The following is a 19,370-nucleotide window of genomic DNA, read 5'->3' as shown; positions in this document are numbered from 1 at the left end:
GGACATGACGGCTGGAGGAAAGTTGGGGAAAAGGCCGGCCCTAACTTCTTACCCGCGGGTGGGAGAGCGTCAGCGCCCGCCCCCATAGGCCACTTTTGCTGCATCGCGATTGGGGAAACTACGGTGTAAAGCTAAGTGCTACTGGTGGTGGAAAGTGTGAAAGGCAAAAAGAGGTCAAAGAGGCCCATCAGAACCCACGGATTGGAAACGCTAAGTGTCCCCGGTGGACAAGATGGAGTAAAGCGCCGGGGATGGGGGGGGATCCATTTGGTAATACGAAATCAGATGTAATCAAATTATGAATCCTTCTTGTGTGTCTGTGTGGATTGTGGATTGTGGATAGTGGGATCATAATGTGGGAGATTTTGGTCCAGTTCGGGAATTAGGAAGTTGTCCGAAGAGCCCGGGGGTGAGAGGGAGCCAAGTGTTAGTAGAACTTGGGGAAGAGAAGGTGTGGAGAGCCATTCAGATTCCAGCATTTTCAGACCCTTTACCTTTCCCCGTCTCCTACTACTATTACTGGTTAACCCAGTCTTGTGTCGCATGGCATATTCCAGCCGCACCCAAAGTGCGTGTGCATTTCAGTATGTAACTAAGAGTACTAGGTCAATTGCTGCCTGGGGATTGAGTTGCCCTCCCCGCGGGGTATCAATGCAAGGACAAGGAACAAGGCACATCCCAGTTAACTAAACTCAGTTGGACTAACTCAAGTCTACTGCAAAGTACTACTACTAAACTTTCCTTAGCAACTTGGTTGTTCGGCCGCCGGAGTCATTCCGGGTCATCCGGACGTGGCGGTAACAAGAGGTACGAAAGGCATACGAAAAATACGGCTCCGCGACGGCAGAGCCTTTGTCCGCAACCACTTTTGGAATTTGGAGAGCCAAAAGTGTATCCACTCGCTCGGCAGTCGTTTCTTCCCCGCGGTTCGATCGCACTTCCGTCTTCCTCCTCACCACTCACTCTTGACTATTCTACTAACAGTAGTTATTCTCCATCTCCACCTTCTCGTCAAACACGCCCAGTCCCTTCCTGGCACTGCAGCCACTCCAGGTTCGTCCCTCCTTGTCCCTTCCCTTCCCACCCCCCCCTACACTACACTACCTCCTTAGCTCATGTCTCCCCACACTCTTGGGTTTTGAGCATTTCCCGCCCTCTTCTTATTACGTCGCTCACACAAGTAGTTGGATTGCTCCTCCGCAGGCTCATCGTGACCTTTTCAAACCAATGCTTACCTTCGAATGCGCCCAGTCGGTCCTGCAGGAACTAATTCTCGGCTCTCGCGTCCTACGCCATGCGTGGGTCTAATAATCGCCCTCTTCTCAGTATTGTGATTTCTCGTGTATAGCCCGAACAAAAATTCCTGTGCACGACATGTCCATCCTCGTGAATCCACCCAAACGCAAGCTAGACGAGCTGGAAGGTCCGGTCGAGCAACAGAACAGCAGGCGCTTGTCGCATCTTCCTTTCACCTCCAATACACCCCATGCAGTAGACCCTACCCCCGGCAACGATGCTCCTCCACGTCCCCGTGTCAATTCCGCTCCTCAGACGGAACACTCAGAGGCGTCGCCATGGTTGAATGCTTCCTTGCGCGAGCTGAATTCCAATCGTCAATCGCCAGTCTCCTTTGAGGGGCCTTTCCAGGCTCAGAGGAAATTCGCTCCCAATGCGTCCATTGTGTTGACCGGAATCCGCGGCACGGGAAAGTCCAGTCTAGCGGTCATTCTGGCGGCCACCTCGGGTAGGCGACTGATCGATGCAGACCGGTATTTTCAGCAGGTGACCGGCCGTACACGCGCTTCTTACAAGAAGGAGTTTGATCTGGTCGAGTATCGTCAGCAGGAAGCCAGGGTGATGGAGTCCATGCTCTCCGAAAATCAAGAGGGCTGCGTCATCGCATGCGGGCCTGGGTCCATGGAGCGCAGCGGGCAGACGTTGTTGAGGGAGTACGCGAAGACTCATCCAGTCATCTACGTCCTCCGAGACCCCGAGAGCATCCAGTCTTATCTGAAAGCGTGGAACACAGACAAAGTTCGTCGTTTCCTGGAACTTTCGGGGCCCATCTATCGCGCATGTTCCAACCTCGAGTTCTTCAATGTCTCTGAGAAAGGCATCGCGGACCACCCACTTCCAAAAGATGGCCACCAGGACTCGCCATTGGAATCTGAGCTTGATCAGCGAGTACAAGCAATCACTCCTTTCCTGACCCTCAAACAACTACAGCGTGATTTTCTTTGTTTCATTGCGTTCGCAACGGGTGACACCACGGACCTCAGCCGTCATAACTCATCGTTCCCTCTATCGATGCAACCAGTCGAATCACGCACCTACACATATGCCGTGACCGTCCCTATTTCATCCATGTTAGAACGTGATCTGGACATCGAGGAGCTAGAGTCGACCTCCGATGCGTTCGAGCTGAAGCTGGATGTCGCCGAACCACCTTCCTCCCATCTCGGTCTGGACTCGAGTTTTGCCGATACCATTAGTCGGGCGGTAGCCAATGTCCGACGGAACACGGTCGTTCCATTAATATACAATGTGGAGAGTAATGTATGTCGTTATGGCTTGAGCGCAGAACACAGAGATCCCTCGCGGCGGTCGGATGCAGAGTACCTCAAATTAGTTCAGCACGGTCTACGATTAGCCCCGGAGTTTGTGACAGTAGACATGTCCTACGACGACAAGGTACTTTCACAGGTCATAGCTTATAAAGGGTCGAGCAAAGTGATCGGGCACTTTGCTGCCGTGCAGCCACCTGCTCGGGGCTGGGATGACGCACAGTATATGGATCTCTACGAGCGAGCCAAAAGGTTAGGATGCGACATGGTCCGGCTGACACAGCCGGCGGTGACGATTGACGACAATTTTGCCGTGCAACGTTTTCGCGACTACATCAAGTCCCTTCCTGCCCCGCAACTGCCTGTCATTGCGTACAATACGGGCCCATTGGGCCGGTTGTCATGCTGCTTCAACCCGACATTGACCCCTGTCACTCACCCGTCAATGGTCGCCGAAACACAATCGAAAGGCTTGCCGTGTATCACCCTCCGTGAGGCACAGGAGGCGCTGTACGCCTCATTCACTTTGGACCCCTTACACTTCTTTGTTTTCGGTGCCAACATCACCTACAGTCTGTCTCCTGCCATGCATAACGCCGCCTATAAGCGATGCGGAATGCCGCATCACTACAAACTTCACCAGTCGTCGTCTCTGCGAGGCCTCAATGAGTTGGTGGAGAACCCCCATTTTGGTGGCACCAGTGTCAGCCTGCCGTTCAAAACAGAAGCCATTCCGCTGCTGCATTCCATGTCTCCACATGCTCGAGCCATTGGCGCCGTGAACACGCTAATCCCTATTCGGAGGCTGGGAGACAAGGCCCTCGACGCCGATAATTCCTCGCTGTACATGGAGAAGAGTCGTGCAGGACCTATCAAGGCCTTGCATGGAGACAATACCGACTGGATCGGAATTGGAAATTGTTTCCGGAGAGGCTTGTCACCCGCAAATGCCATCCGCCCGTCATCTACTGGGCTAGTTATTGGCGCGGGTGGCATGGCCCGCGCAGCCATTTACTCCATGATACACCTGGGAGTGCAGAATATCTTCGTCTACAACCGGACCATAGCGAATGCCGAAAAGCTCGCCTACCACTACAATCGCCAGAACCTCCCTTCGCCAGGCCAGGCCGGGTCAGCGGCACGGCCTCAGGTGCACGTGCTGCGAACTCTACAGGACAGCTGGCCTGCCAACTACAAGCAGCCGACCGTCGTCTGCTCATGTATCCCAACTCACAGCATCGGGGGGCAGCCGGCCCCAAACTTTGAGATGCCAGTGCAGTGGCTCGAAAGCCCAACGGGAGGCGTGGTCGTGGAGGTCAGTTCAAATACCACTGTGTTTACGTCCTTCTTTATGAACGTTACTAACCAATATGTAGCTGGCGTATAAAACGCTCAATACCCCACTGATGAAACAAATTCGAGCACTTTCGCACCGTGGCTGGGTCGCCCTGGACGGTCTAGATGTCCTCCCGGAGCAAGGTTTCGCCCAGTTCGAGTTATTTACAGGTCGCCGGGCGCCGCGGCGGCTCATGCGGACCGTAGTCTTGAAGGAATACGAGGGCGAAGAAGGCCAATACGACGAGCAGGCGATCCAAAGTCGGATTGAGAGTCTAGATGGACAACCTACCTGAAGTGCTCATTGGTCAAGAATATGCCATTAAAAGCCCCAGCTATCTAATATCGCGTAAGAAACGCCACCAGGCTGCCCGCCTCCGGCATGACCGTACCTGGATGGTCCGTCAGTCAGCATGCAGCCACTTCCGCGGGACTTTTTTCCTTTTGGCACGGTGGGAGGCATGTGGACGAGCAATGCTTACTGAACACGAGCATGCACGTACAGGCTAGGCATGGACGCCAGTCGCCGCGGACAATGCAGCAAACGCAGCATTTCCATCTCGCTCTGTCTGTCTGCGCCCATGATATGATATATTTGTTATGACTACAACGTACGTATACAATCAAGAGGATCACGACTATCGTTCCATATACAATCAATGACAAACACGATCAATCGATGAATGCCAAGATTTCTTTCCTTAAAACGAGAATAGTAAGCAAGAGACATGAAATCACTTATTATACTAGTAGAATTCTATGCATTGTAAGACGATATTTAGTAAGCATAATTAAGTGTCGCTGGATTCTATTTCCACTTGGATTCCTCGTACTCTCGATTGGTTACTTTTGCTATTTGCTACAGATCTGCGCATTCTGTTACTATTCCTAGTCGGCTTACTGTGATGTTAGTGCTCAATTCCCTGCTACACAGAGTAATAGAATGTATTACTTTCATTATTGAAGCTTGATACAAAAGCAATTTACTGCTTTGGTCTGGCAGGATACCGAAAGGGGAGAGAAAGGAAGCTTCCATCTTCAGTCTGTAAGCAATCAATACGTGAGATAGATATGGTATTGTTAAGGTTCTGGGCATCTCATCAAGATGCTCATGTAATGCATACTCAATGCAGAATATATTTCAATAGAAAGTTCTTTAGAGAGGGAGGAAGGCTTTTTAGCGCGAGGCTATGATAATTATTAAGTTATTGTAGGCTGCTTAGTAGCTAAACGCTCCAAAACGAACACCTTGGGGCTGTGTGCAGAGTCTCACATAGGCAAGGACGTACCATGCCGATAGTTAAGTATTAAATCCAAACCTAACCCAATTACAACACCAGCCCAACAATACATTAAAGTCCCAAGCAGATATTGTTCATCAATCCAGTCTTACTTCAGCTGCACAAAGTTTCCACACGCCAGGCGCGAGTTATCCGCCGCATGCACGACCAATGAGAGGTTTCCAAAGAAAGCAGGCTCTCCCTCCACATTAGAGAGGAACCAGTCAGTGTACGTGGTAGTAAATTCCTCGTTGTCGGGTGCCCAGATCGGTCCATGCTTGCCGCTGAGGTCGCCGACTTGGCAGGTCTGGGGAGCGTTGATGTCGCAGGGCGTAGCATCGCCGCGGCCGTAAGGGTCCAGATGGGCGCCAGTGCTGTAGCAGTTTCCGTCCTTAGGGACTGGCTTTTGATGGATGTGGTAGACTGATCATTTCAAGAATAGGTCAGTATGGATGTGTAAGTTTGCTATTAACTCAAGGTTTGAGTTTGGGTTCGGATTCGTATGGAAACTCTAAACACAAGCCCCATTTGATGGATCGATATGAAGGAGCGGGAGGAAATGGAAGTAAGCGTACCCAACTGCTGTTCATTATCGGGGATTCCCCAGAAGTGCGCCGAAACAAGGACACCCACGCCGCTAGGCTTAGGCAAGATGGTCACAGACCCGCGGACAGTGGTGTTATCCTTGGGCTGTAGCTGCGCGTAGTAGGTCACATCATCGTTGTCAGTGACGACGGGGGCATTGGTGTTCGCCGCAGCCGTGGCGGAGAGGCACAAAGCGGTTGCGAGGAGGGCGGATTTGAATAGCATCTTTGTTTTCGCGAGCAAGTTTGGATTTCTAAGAATGCGTGAGTGAATTAGTGGGTGAGAGGGTTTGAGCAGGTTTGTGAAGGATTTGCAGGTAGGATATAAGTATATAACTCAATGCAGGAGGAGAACTGTGGTACCTGAATGAAGAAAGAACGACGATCGCGGTCAACAATGGACGAATTCGGCGAGTTGGCAGTCAGTGTCTTTGTTTTTCTGTAACCCCTCTTCCCCCTTGATTCCGGGACCGCTTTATAAGGGACCATGCATTGGCGGTGTAAGGAGACACATTGGTGAGACAATGATCCATTCATTCACCGAGTGTATTGTGAATCGGTGGTTGCATCCCTTGCCATGATCCGGATTTGTTGGTTCCGGATTGGGAGGCAAAGCTGGATGCCTGGGGATTATTGGAATGTCCATGGGGGCTGTCAGAGAAACGGTTTCGGGCAGGTTACACCGGCATTGTTCATGGATTCCTTGGAGATTGAGAGTTGAACTGAGTTGCTGTCAAGGTTGTCAATGGCAAGGTTATTCTAAATGTTAGTATTCAGGCAGTCACGGGGTATCGATTTGGATCCCCTCTCTGGGCTTTTATTGAGCTCACCGATTCGACACATTCCCCTAGCACGTTTAGTAGTGTGCCTTCTTGGCTTTCCAGCATAATTCAGTTGCTTGTTTTTCATCCTGTTCAGCATCCATTACGCCCGACTTTCTACTCATTGGATGCATGTGAGCAGTCAAGACTACTAAGCATGGGGCGAGTACGTAGTCTGAGTGAAGCAAGCTCTGACGAGCAACTCTGGATGCCTTGAGAGTAAGAGCAACAATGCCTTGGATTTCCAAGCAGGAATGTATCTCAGCTAGTTCCGTGGCATGATTGCTACCCCTAGACATGCCACAGTTCATGGCTTGACTGATTTTCTCTCATTTGGCAAATGTTTATTCACAGCGTTCTAGAGTGTGTCTTGTGGATGGCCTCTGACAGACTAAAATGACTGGCAAAAAATCTACATAGTAGGCCGCTGGTGGAAGTTACCGGGAGTTATGGCCAGTTATATAATAATTTCCAATAATTATTAACTAAGATAAATCATAAGTATTCTATTATACTGTATATAATAATTATACTAATATTTATATATTACTTTAAAACTATATTTAAGAAAATAATAAGAGATCAACTATTTAAAGCTTATTTTATAATTATTTATTATTATTAAAAGCCTATTACTTTTCTATCTTTAATTTATTTATAAAAAATTATATTATTATTTCTTTTTTATACTGACTGAGTTTTCCATAGATTATTTATTATTATTTTATTATTAATTTATTATTATTTTATTTTTTTTATATATATCATATCTTTCTTTCTTTTTATTTTTTTATTTTTTTTTATATTACTTTCTTACTTTTTCTTTTTTTTTCTTTTTTATTTATTTTATTTTTTTTTATTTTTCTTATTTCTGTTTTCTTTTTTTATATTAAAATAAAATAGCTAAAGTGGTAATAGATTAAATTAGAAATAAATTAAAAAATTTTTATAAATAATATAAGAAGATAGTATTAATATAAAAAAAATAAATAATAAAAATAATATAAAATCTTTTTTAGCAAGTAATAATACAGTAAAAATAATTATAATAAAAATAATTATAATATAGAAACTGACTAAAAAAAATAAGAAAAAATTATAAAAATTATTAAAATTTAATTTTAAAGATAATTAAAAAAATTAATTATTATTTAATTTAATTAAATTTTACTGGCTCAAACTTTGGGATTATATAATAAAGAATTTAATTAATAATTAAAAATAAAAAACTAGATTTACCCGGATCTAAAAGCTTATAATTAAAAAAAAGATATAAAATATTATTAAATATAATTATTAATATATTAATAAGACAGGATAAAATCTTAATAAATATTTTATTTATTTTTTATATAATATAAGATTAGAAAACATGCAGAGATTAAAAAAAGTATTTTATTAAAAAAATTTTTTTAAAAATATTATAGATACAGTAATATAAAGTTTAAAAAATATTCTAATATAAATATATAATTTATTATAGATTAATAAGCTAAATAGTAGTAAAGTTATTTTTAGAATAATTTTATTAAATAAAAATTTAAAAATATTTTATAAAAAGCTTTCACAGTTAACTCTAATAATTAAAATAATAAAATTATAATTTATTAAAATATATAAAACTAGAATATAATAAGCAGTTAAAATAAAGATTAATTTTATAATTAAAAATAAATTAAATATAAAAGAAATTTTAAAACTAATATTAGATAGAGAATTTTTATTATTATTATTATTATTATTTATTACTGATAATAAGTCTCTAAATCTATTAAAAATATAATAATTATAAATTTTAGTCTGGAAGTACAAGCTATTAAGTAATTAATAAAAATTAATTCTTAAATATTAGTTAGAGATATTTAATCTTAAAGATTTATTTTAAATTTATATCTGTATAAAAGCTGTTTTATAATTATTAAAATTTTAAATTATAGCTCAGGCAGAAAAAATAATTATAATTATTAAAAATACTGAAAATAATAAAAATATTAAAATTATTAAAAATATTAAAATTAGTAAAGATAGTGAGACTATATTAAAAAAATTTAAATATATAAAAAAAAATAGATATTTTAAAAATATTTAATAATTATATATTTAAATTAAATATATACCAAGCTGCAGAGAATCTGTAATAATCTTTTAATAATAATATAAATTTAAATAATCTATTTATATAATTAATATTAAAGAATTATAAAAAAATCTTAGTATATGAAAAATAATTAAATATTTAAAAATATTAATTTAATAACTATAAGAAGACCTATAGAAATCTATATATTAAAAATCTAGTGAACTCCTGTATAAAGAAAATATTATATAATTAGAAATTAAAATTTTAATAATTTATATATATTAATTATATTATTAAAATTATATAATTTAATTTATTACATGGAGTAATTATTACAGATATTATTAATATTAAAAAAATTTAGAAAATTATTATATTCTTTTTATATATAAGTATTTTTTTAAAAATATATAGAAGGCTTTTACAGCTGATATAATATAATAATTAAATAAATTTAAATATAAATTTACTATAACTAAAAGAAACAGATCAGATTTTCTAAAAAATTATTTTATAATTATTATTATTTTATCTTATTTTATTAAGCAGTGAATAAATAAGATTATATTAATAATTAAGAAATTCTAAATATTATTTTATTATAATAATATATGCCGCCAGGCTGGAAGTTATATTAAAAATAAATTAATAAAAAAATATAAGATTTTTAAAAATAGACTGGTAAATATATATATTATTATAATAATTTTTTATTAAATATAGAAGGCCTGCCATAATCTTTAAATAATAAAAATTTAATATATTAATAAAAAAAAATTATATAATTTAATTAATTTTTATATACCCACAGATTTCCCAGGTAATCTGGAAGAATATTTTAAAATTATTATATTTAATAAAATTTATTTATTATATAACAGAGAATTAGATATCTTATTTATTTATATTTAATTATATATTAAATTTTATATTTTATTAATAATTATACTCTTTTATAATAATATATATAATTTTCTGAAATATATAAGATTTTTTTTATTTTTAAATTTTAATATAAAAATAATATTTACCAGCAGCTGTATATAGCAGATTATAAATATTATTTTAAAAATATAAAATAATTAATTATTTTATAGTCAGGAGTTTATAATAAAATATATTTTTAATAAGAAAGTATAAGATATTAATATTATTTTATATTAATTAAGGAAACTGCTCTAATATCTTATAATTTAATATATATAAAATTTTATATTATTAATTAGATTAAATAATAAAATTAGAATAGATATTCTTTTTATATTTAAAAAAATATTATATTTAAATTTTAAATTAAAAGAGTTCACGGCATACCAGACCTATAAAATTATAAATTATAGAAATATTTTTATTATTAATTAAAAAAAGTTAAATTATATTTATTAGTATATAAGCCATCTTTATAAACTAATTCTAGATTTATTATAATTAAATTTTATAAATATAAAAAACAGCCTGCCTGCTTCTACTATTATAAAATTATTTAATATTATTAAATAATATAAGTAAATAGCTTATATATATCTGAGTCTAGAAGTAAAAATTATAATAAAGAAAAATTTTATAAAAGACTTTTATATATAAATAAAAAAGTATTATTTTACTAATATTTTACTTAATAATAATAATAATAATATATTATAACTTAATACAGAAAATCTAGAATAGCTTTTATAGAATATTTCTAAAATATATATTATATTATTAATTATTTATAACCAAATATTTCTCAAGAAAAAGAAGTTTCTTGTTTAGATTTATTTTTCTAAAAAAAAAATATATATTTTTATTATATTTATTAAGACTGGCTTGAATCATGTAATTATTTATATTAAATTAATAATTAAAAAGAGATTTATTATTATTAAATTATTTATTAAAGATTTTAATAAATGCATAATATTAATTATAAATTATTTAATAAATTTAACTAGTCTGAACTTATAAAATCTTTATTATAATTTATATTTATTTTTTCTAATTATCTTAAAAGCTATGAAGAACTAGACTATAAATTAAATATTATATATAAATTAAATTTATATAATTTTTATATATGAGTATTATATATTTAAAATATTTAATATTTATTTAATAAAGAGAAATATACAGAAAGTTTTATTAAATTTTATTATAATAATATATACTAGACTAGCCCCCGTGCTGAATAATTTAAAAAAAAAATTTTAGTTAAAGAATAAATTATATAAGATAAAAAATTAATAATATTAAATAAAAATAAAAAGCTCTAGAAGAATAATATTATAAATATTAAATTAATAATAAAACAGATAATATATAAAATTATATATAATTTTATAAAGAATAACTGAAGTCTTTATAATTCTTAATTATTAATTATCTTAATTCTACTGATAATAATATGAAGTGTTTAATAAAAAATTTTTATAAAATATATTATAAATATAAAAATAATTATAAATTATTAATTATTTTAATATTATATTATATATTTCTAATTAAAATATACTAATATAGAATATATATTATAAATATTATTTTATTTAAGCTTATTCTCCGGACAGAGCTGGATATAATTCTTATAAAAATAAAAATAAAATTCCAGTTTTTAAAAATAATAATCTTTTAATAACTGAGAAACTTATATATAAAATAATAAAAAATCTTGATAACAGCAGTATAATTAATATTATAAATATAAATAAATAAAATAATTTAATTAATATTTATACAGGCAATAGTATTCTAGAATTTATTAAAAATATTATATATATTAATCTGGAAATAATTAGCACTGGTATAAGATAATATCTTATTAATATAAATAATATAAAAAAAATATATATAAATATAAAAATAAAAATTTTTCTTACTAGTAATCTTCATGAGGTATCTAGATATATATATTAATAAATAAAAATTAAATATAATAAAATTAATAAATTAATATATTTATTAATATAGATATAAGTAGTTTTAAGAATCTTAAAAAATAGCTATTTATATTTATTAAAAATAAAATAAATATAAAAAAAAAATTATTAATATTAATCTTCTTATATTCTAAATTAAAGATATAGATATTAAAATCAGGAATACTATAATTAAACTAAGATTTAAAATATAATTTTAATTTAAAAATTATATCAGCTATTTTTATTCTTATATTATATTATATTTAATAAAAGATTTTTTCTTTTATATAGTTATACTTATCTTATTCTTATAATAATAATAATATTTATTTTAATTACTAGAAATACAGCAGCCATTTTTTCTATAAGAAATAAAATTATAATTATACTATAAAAGACTTCTATAAATAACTTATAAATAATTATAAAATAAATAAATTAAGGAATATAAAAGATTAATAAATATTAGAGATAATATAATCAGCTAAAAAATAAATTAATAATAATATAAAAATTTATTAAAAAGATATATAGAATAATATAAAAAAGTTATAAATATATATCTATAATAAAAAATATATTTTATATATAAATATATTTATATACTAGATATCCTAACAGTATCTATTTATTAATATATTATTAATAATAAAAAAATAATACTTAAATTATAGATGTTTTCTTGTCTTTTTTTATTTATTTTTATTATATAAAAATACTCAGTAGCTGGTTTTTATATTATAATATTATTATATTAATATCTGTCCTATATTTCTACTGATATTTAATAAATAAAAATAATAAATATTATCTAGAATAGATTTTAAAGATATTATTTTAAAATATATTAATTAATATTAGCTTAATACTAGTTTTATTTTTAATAAACTTATTTTTTCTCTTAACTGGGACTCATGTAAGAAGTATTATTAATATTAAATATAATAAAATAAATAATATTTTTTAAATATTAAATATTTATATACTACTAATAATAATAACTTTTAAAAAAAATATTATAATTAAAAATATATTTTAAGCAAGTATCAAAGACAGCTAAAATAAAAAATAATATAATTTAATTTTTTTAGAACTAGATTTTTCTATATAAAATTATAAAAAAAAAATAAATAAACTAGATTTCTTATTTCTCTAGAACCAGAATTTAATTAGTTTATTTTAATTAAGATATACTACTATAGCTGTAATAATATTAAATATTATTATTATATTATTATTATTATAAAATCTCCAGAAAGTCTTAATATTTATTTATTTTTTTAATAAATAAGAATCTAATTCTGATAGTTAGATTAATAAAAATAATAATTTTTAGTTATACTAATAGTCTCCACAAGAATAATTACTTATTAATTATTATAATTTATAAAAAAATAAATTAATTTAATTAAAACTAGTTATTTCTATTAATTTATTTAATTAAATTAAAGTTTCTAAATCAGACAGTAAGATATTTAAAAAGATAATTTTTATATATAATAGTAATTTATTATTATTCTAGATAATAAAAAAATAATATAACTAGTTAAGCAGGTATTTTCTAATTTTTTTATTATTTATAAAATATATAAAAATACAGTAATCTATATCCATAATTTTTATAAAATATAGAAGAATAAATTCTTAAATTTAATATTAAAGAAATTTAATAACTGGACTCTCACTCTCTCTTCTTAATAAATATAAAAAATTTATTAATTAATTAATTTTATTTTAGTTTACTAGATTATAGCTAGTTAATTTAAATTTAATTAAATATTTAATATTTTTTCTTGGATCTAGCAGATATTATTTATTAATAATTATTTTAATTTAAATAAAGATTAATTACAGTATAAGTAAAGAAAATAATAAAAGACTTTTATAAATAATATTAATTAATATCAGATATTATAACCTAGTTTATAATATTAACTTATTTTATAAATATTAGTAAATAATATTTTATAAATATATCTAGTACTGCTTTATTAAATAAATAAAATTATTATTTTATTCTGTATATTTTTAATAATTTATATAATTATAATAAATTTTAGAATAAGCTTAATATTAAAAATTTTTTTTATTATTTAATATTTATAATTAAGATATACCATACCTGTCTGATTATTAATATAAATAAATTTATAAAAAATAATCCTGTTAAAATATATAAGAAAAAATATTTTTTTCTAGAAGAATTTAATAAGTCAGATTACTCTAATAATAAAATAAATATAATTAAATTTTATTTATAAGAATCAGAATTAGCTATTCAGAATAAGAATAAAATAATTAAAATTATATTTAATATTAGTAAATAAGGGCAACAGCAGAGTAATAAAAATAAGAATAAAAATAAGTATAATACTAATAATAAATATAAATATAAAAATAAAAATAAGAATAAAAATAAAAATAATAATATTAAATAAAAATTAGAAAATATAAATAGGATAAGGAAAAAAATACTAGATTAAAATTTAAATAAATAAATTATAATATTTATAAAATATACTAGGTGATAAATTATATTAAATTATTATAAAATTAATAATTATAAAAATTTATATTTTTATGAGAAATTATATCTGAATATTATTATTTAAATAATTATTAAATTATTCTTTTTTTCTATTTTTTTTTTATTTTATATTTTTAATAATAATCTTCTTAAAATAACCTATTATAATACTAATAATAAAGTACTGGTTATATATCAGTTATATATTAATTATATATTTAAAAAGATATAAACTTACTTAAAATTTTTATTAATCTTAAATTATTTTTTTTATTTTCTTTATCTTATTATATATCTTCTTAATTTCTAATATAATATTAATAATCTTCTTGATGACTTCCAGGATTATAATAATCTTTTCTAGAATTTTAGTTGAGAAATCTAGAAATTTAAAAAAATTTTTTATAATAAAGAAAACAGATTTTTTTTTATAGAAAAGCAGGCTGGTAGAAATAAAAATAATTATAATAATAATAATAGTTATAACAGCAGATATAGTAGCAGGTATAATAATAATATAAAAAATAATTTAAAATAATAATATAAAAATTAGACTTGGTAGAAGTACAGTAGTAGAAATTTTAATAAAAAAAAATAAGATAATAAAAAAAAAAGAAAGAAAGAAAAGAAAAAATAATTTTTATATAACTGTAAATAGATCCTGCTGTAGATTCTGTTATAGATTTTATAATAAATTATAATAAATAATATAAGAATATAATTATAATAATAATATTAAAATAAAACTATTTAGATAGCTATCTATAAAAAAATTAAAGATAGTAAATAAAAATAGTAGAATAAAAATAACTAATAATAAGCTATAAATAGTATAAATTATATATATTATTAAATAGATAATAGAGAGCTGTATAATTAATATTATAAATTTAATAATTAATAATTAATTCTACCTGCTATATTATAATAATTATAATATTGTCAAGGTGCGGGCTGGCAGGGGTGGTAGGAAAATAGCTTAAACAGGAAACAGAAATAGACAAGAGACTGGCTGACTAACTACAGTCAGGCTATATATAGAAAGATAGATAAGATATAGCTCAAAGCTATAAATAAAATCTAGAAAACTAGTAAATTTTATGTCTCTTTAGATTATATATTTAAGTAATCAGTCTGGGTAGTACTTTATAACTAATATTATAATAATATTCTCTTTTTTCTTAAGCTGAGCTCTTATAAGAAGAAGATCTAGGCTTATCTAGATAATAATAATAAAAATTCTTAATAATTTAATAAATATTTTCTAGATATTTAACAGATTCTATAGTAGAATTAATATATTTTTTTTATTTAATAAGATAAACTAGCTGGGATCAGCTTTGTTTATAATAATTCTAAAAGAAATCTAATATATTTTTAATTTTTTATTTTTTAAGACTATTGACTTTAATATAGAAAGAAAAAGATTAATATTAATTTAATAATAGATTATTACTAGTAGAAATAAATAAGTTTATATAAAATATTAAATAGATCTTTATACTGAATAGAAATATTAGATAATAAATATATAAATTAATAATCTACTTAATTAAATATAAATTTAAAGTATTTTAATTAAATTTTTTATTAAATTATAAGATTTTAATAAATTGGGTATTCAGCTAGATCTTTTAATTTTTTTAAAATTTTAAATTAAAATAATATTTTTTATCTATCTGCTTTATATGCTTGGCTTAAATTATAATTATTTTAATTTATATAAATTTAATAATTACTTATATTTTAATAGTAAATTATTCTATATTTTTAATAGTAGATTAATTTAATACAGATATAGATTTAAATTTTATATAAGAATAAAAACTATAATTAATAAAAAATAAGATAATTTTAATTATATCAGAATAAATAATATTTAAAATAAATTTAGTTAAAAATAATTAGCTAGATTAATTATTCTGTAAGTAATTTATATAAATATAAAAATATTATTTAAATATAATATTTATCTGTTTTATCTGCCTGTTAGTTTCTGGATAATAAATTATTAATAACTTATTTTTAATATTTAAGTACTGGGTTAGATATCTCTAGAAATTAGTAATAAATTAGAAACTCCTATTAAAAATAATAAAATAAAATAATTTATATAATTTTTATATATATTAAATATATATAAGAACCACAGTGGTAGTATTAATTATAATATTATAAAAAATTAAATACTTTATTTTAATTAAGTAATTAATAATTATTAATATTATATTATAGTCTCTACTCTTTGGTAGATAAATAATAAAATCTATAAATATATTTTATTAAATATATTTTAGAATTAGTAATAATTTTAAAATATTTTATTTAATTTTTTATAAAAAGATTATTTTTCAGTAAATATAGTAATTTCTTATTTATTATTTTATATAATAGTACTGGTTTAGCCAGTAGTATTCTTAGACTAAGAATTTATAAATATAAAATTTTCTGGGATGTTTTGAGAAGGATTTATTATAAATTAAATAAATTAAATTAATTTTCAGATCAGTATAATCAGGAATTTATAAATAATTTTTATAATATAATAAGCTTTCTCTTCTTTTATAAAAAGCTAAGAAAATATCTAGATATTAGTCTCTGTTTATTACTAGTATTTTTAAAATATTTAATATTTATTTATTTTTCTTGTATATATCTTGCAGGATAATTTAGATTTTAAAAAATAATTATAAATTTTATTTATTTTTAAAAATAATCTAGATTAATTGTCGGGTTACTAGAATTAAAATAAATTTATAGAAACTTTTTATAAAATTTTTTTAAATAACTGGTAGATCAGGTTTCTATAATTATTTAAATTTATTACTAATAGAATAAATAAGATTTAAAAAAATTTTATAAAAATTTTTTACAGAATTTTTATGTGCAGGTAATAAATTAAGATTTTTTTTTATAAAATAAACAGAATCTAGGTTCTCTTATTTAAATATAATTTAGTTTTAATATAATAATTATTTATTTTTTTCTTTAGAAAGATTTTCTGATTTTCTAGTTAGACTGTCAGACTTAGTTCTATAATATTTAGAATAATAAATAATATAAAAATTAAAATAAAATAAAAATTCTAATTATTAGATCTGGTAATGGTTCAGGAGCTTAATAAATATAAAATATTTTAGATTATAGTAATTTATAATAATTTAAATTAAAAATAAAATTTTTTCAAGTTCTGGATGCTACTTTTTAAAATAATAAATAATTATAAGAAATTCTTTATTATAAATTTTATAATTATACTTTGTCAGGGTATATTTTTTAAAAAAAAAAATAATAAAATATAATAAATTATTATTACTATATTAAAATAAAATTTCAGCAGAGATATAATTAAAAATATTAATTTTAAATATTATCTTACAGGTTTAATTAAAGAGCTGGAATATAAAAATATTTATAAAAATCTTTTATAAATAATTAAAAATATTCTAGTAAATAATTAAAAATATTCTAGTAAATAATTAAAAATATTCTAGTAAATTATATTTTATTAAAAAAAATATTTTTTTTAATAAGATATATAAGCAGGGCAGTTAACTTAAAGAAATCTTAAATAAAATAATAATAGAAATTACTAAAGTCTAGAAAGATTTGTATATTAGTAATATAAATTAAAATAAATTAATTAATAATAATCTTAATTTTTTTAAAATTTATATAAAATTTATTATAATTTATAATAAGGCTCAGGAACTTAATTTTAAAAATAATAAATTTATATTTAAATAATTTAATAAATAAACCAGCTATACAGAATTTTTAAAAAACTTTTTTAATATAGTTCAGATACTTATTTCTAGTTTAATTTTAGATAAAAATATTATTTAAATAAATTATATAAAATATATCCAGGTAATTTTATAGAATATTATTAATATAATACTAGAAGATAGTAGAAGCTTTTAATAATTTAAATAATATAATTAATAATTTATAAAGACTAAGTCTCATATAAAATACTATTAAATATTTTTAGTTTTTAATAATCTAGATATTATTAAAAATATTAATAATATTAATTTTAATAAAATACTGTATTTTCTTTAAATTATTCAGATTTTTCTTGATTAGTAGTAACAGGTAGTAATTCTTAATTAAAATAATATTTAAAATATAATAATTTATATAAAATCTCAGATTTTTATCTAGCTTCTTGATAAATAGGACTAGAGAGATTATTAAAAAAAAATTAAAATAAATAAATTTTTTTTATAGATTCTTGACTAGCTACTTATAAAAAATTATTAATTTTTTTTAGAATATTTTATATAGGAATTTAAATAGCAGGACTTTTTTTTTTCTAAAATAATAATATAATTATAAATATAGTAAAGCAGGAGCTTCTTTATTTTCTAAAAAAAAAATATATCAGTAAATTTCTAGAATTTCTTAGATAATTCAAGCTTTTTCTAGTTAAGAGCAGTGTGGAGTACTATATTAAATTAAATTATAATAATTATATAAATAAGATAATTTTAGTAAATATATATAATATATATATTTAAAGAGACAGGCTAAATATTTTTATTTTTTAAAAATTTAAATAAATATATATTTACTGGTCAGGCACAGGCCGGGATATTATAAAAAATATAGATTTTAATTAATTAAATTAAAATATTATAATACTTCTAGTAATAAGGACTGGTAAATTAGAGAATATAATTAATAAAATTTATATAAAAATTATAAAGCTTCAGCTAGAGTAGACTGATTATAATTAAAAAATATATTAATTAAATAATTAAAAAAGAGATATTTTTTTAATATAATTATATATTTTCAGAATAACTCAGATATAATAAATAATTATTTTAGTCTTATTTTTATAGCTGTTAAATTTTATAATAAATTTAAAATATTTTAAAAAATATAATAATAACTGCTGGATCTTAGTCTAATTTTTATTTATAATATAAAATATAATATAGCTGGTATTAAATATAATATAAATAAAAATTTATTCTTCTTCAGGATTTAGCATAATAAAAATTATTATTAAATTAATTTTTTAGAATTTTTCTTTAATTAAGAGTTTTCTAGTAGCAGTTTTAGATAAGATATAAATTTATATTAAGAATATAATTTAATAACAGTTTAAATTAGACAGACTTTTTTTAATTACTTACTTAGATCTGGGGAATATAAATATTCTGGATATAATATTTTAATAAATTAAAATATTAAAAAAATTAAAAAATAAACTAGAGCCAGGGCTATAAATAAAAAATAATAATAAAATAATAAATATATTTCTAATAATA

General features: G+C 26.6%; 2 protein-coding genes across 2 annotated transcripts; one reads left to right on the top strand and one right to left on the bottom strand.

The window, feature by feature from the left end:
* The first annotated feature begins 1,200 nt into the window (after positions 1–1,200).
* Positions 1,201–4,527, top strand: BO79DRAFT_200228 (putative quinate pathway repressor protein QutR). The gene is made up of 2 exons (XM_025681478.1): positions 1,201–3,879; positions 3,941–4,527. Exons 1-2 carry the CDS (start codon positions 1,375–1,377, stop codon positions 4,193–4,195), a joined length of 2,760 nt encoding a protein of 919 aa, XP_025536865.1. The 5' UTR covers positions 1,201–1,374; the 3' UTR covers positions 4,196–4,527.
* Positions 4,528–5,175: 648 nt separating this feature from the next.
* On the bottom strand, positions 5,176–6,298 carry BO79DRAFT_200225 (putative cytosolic Cu/Zn superoxide dismutase). Its single transcript, XM_025681477.1, has 3 exons — positions 6,127–6,298; positions 5,755–6,017; positions 5,176–5,602 (listed from the first exon to the last, which is right to left on the bottom strand). The coding sequence occupies exons 2-3, from the start codon at positions 5,987–5,989 to the stop codon at positions 5,289–5,291; spliced, it is 549 nt and encodes a 182-aa protein (XP_025536864.1). The 5' UTR covers positions 5,990–6,017; positions 6,127–6,298; the 3' UTR covers positions 5,176–5,288.
* Between the last annotated feature and the right edge of the window lie 13,072 nt (positions 6,299–19,370).

Source organism: Aspergillus costaricaensis (assembly GCF_003184835.1).
Source record: "Aspergillus costaricaensis CBS 115574 unplaced genomic scaffold BO79scaffold_28, whole genome shotgun sequence".
In the NCBI taxonomy this organism is placed as follows: Eukaryota; Fungi; Ascomycota; class Eurotiomycetes; order Eurotiales; family Aspergillaceae; genus Aspergillus; species Aspergillus costaricensis.
This window is presented reverse-complemented; position numbering and strand designations above follow the sequence as displayed.

What these genes read in the sequence shown, in the direction of transcription:
- BO79DRAFT_200228 (XM_025681478.1), top strand. Translation starts at nt 1,375, where the DNA reads ATGTCCATCCTCGTGAATCCACCCAAACGCAAGCTAGACGAGCTGGAA. An exon ending in CGGGAGGCGTGGTCGTGGAG is followed by an intron (nt 3,880 to 3,940) that starts GTCAGTTCAAAT and finishes ACCAATATGTAG; the next exon opens with CTGGCGTATAAAACGCTCAA.
- BO79DRAFT_200225 (XM_025681477.1), bottom strand. Translation starts at nt 5,989, where the DNA reads ATGCTATTCAAATCCGCCCTCCTCGCAACCGCTTTGTGCCTCTCCGCC. An exon ending in CGATAATGAACAGCAGTTGG is followed by an intron (nt 5,603 to 5,754) that starts GTACGCTTACTT and finishes TGAAATGATCAG; the next exon opens with TCTACCACATCCATCAAAAG.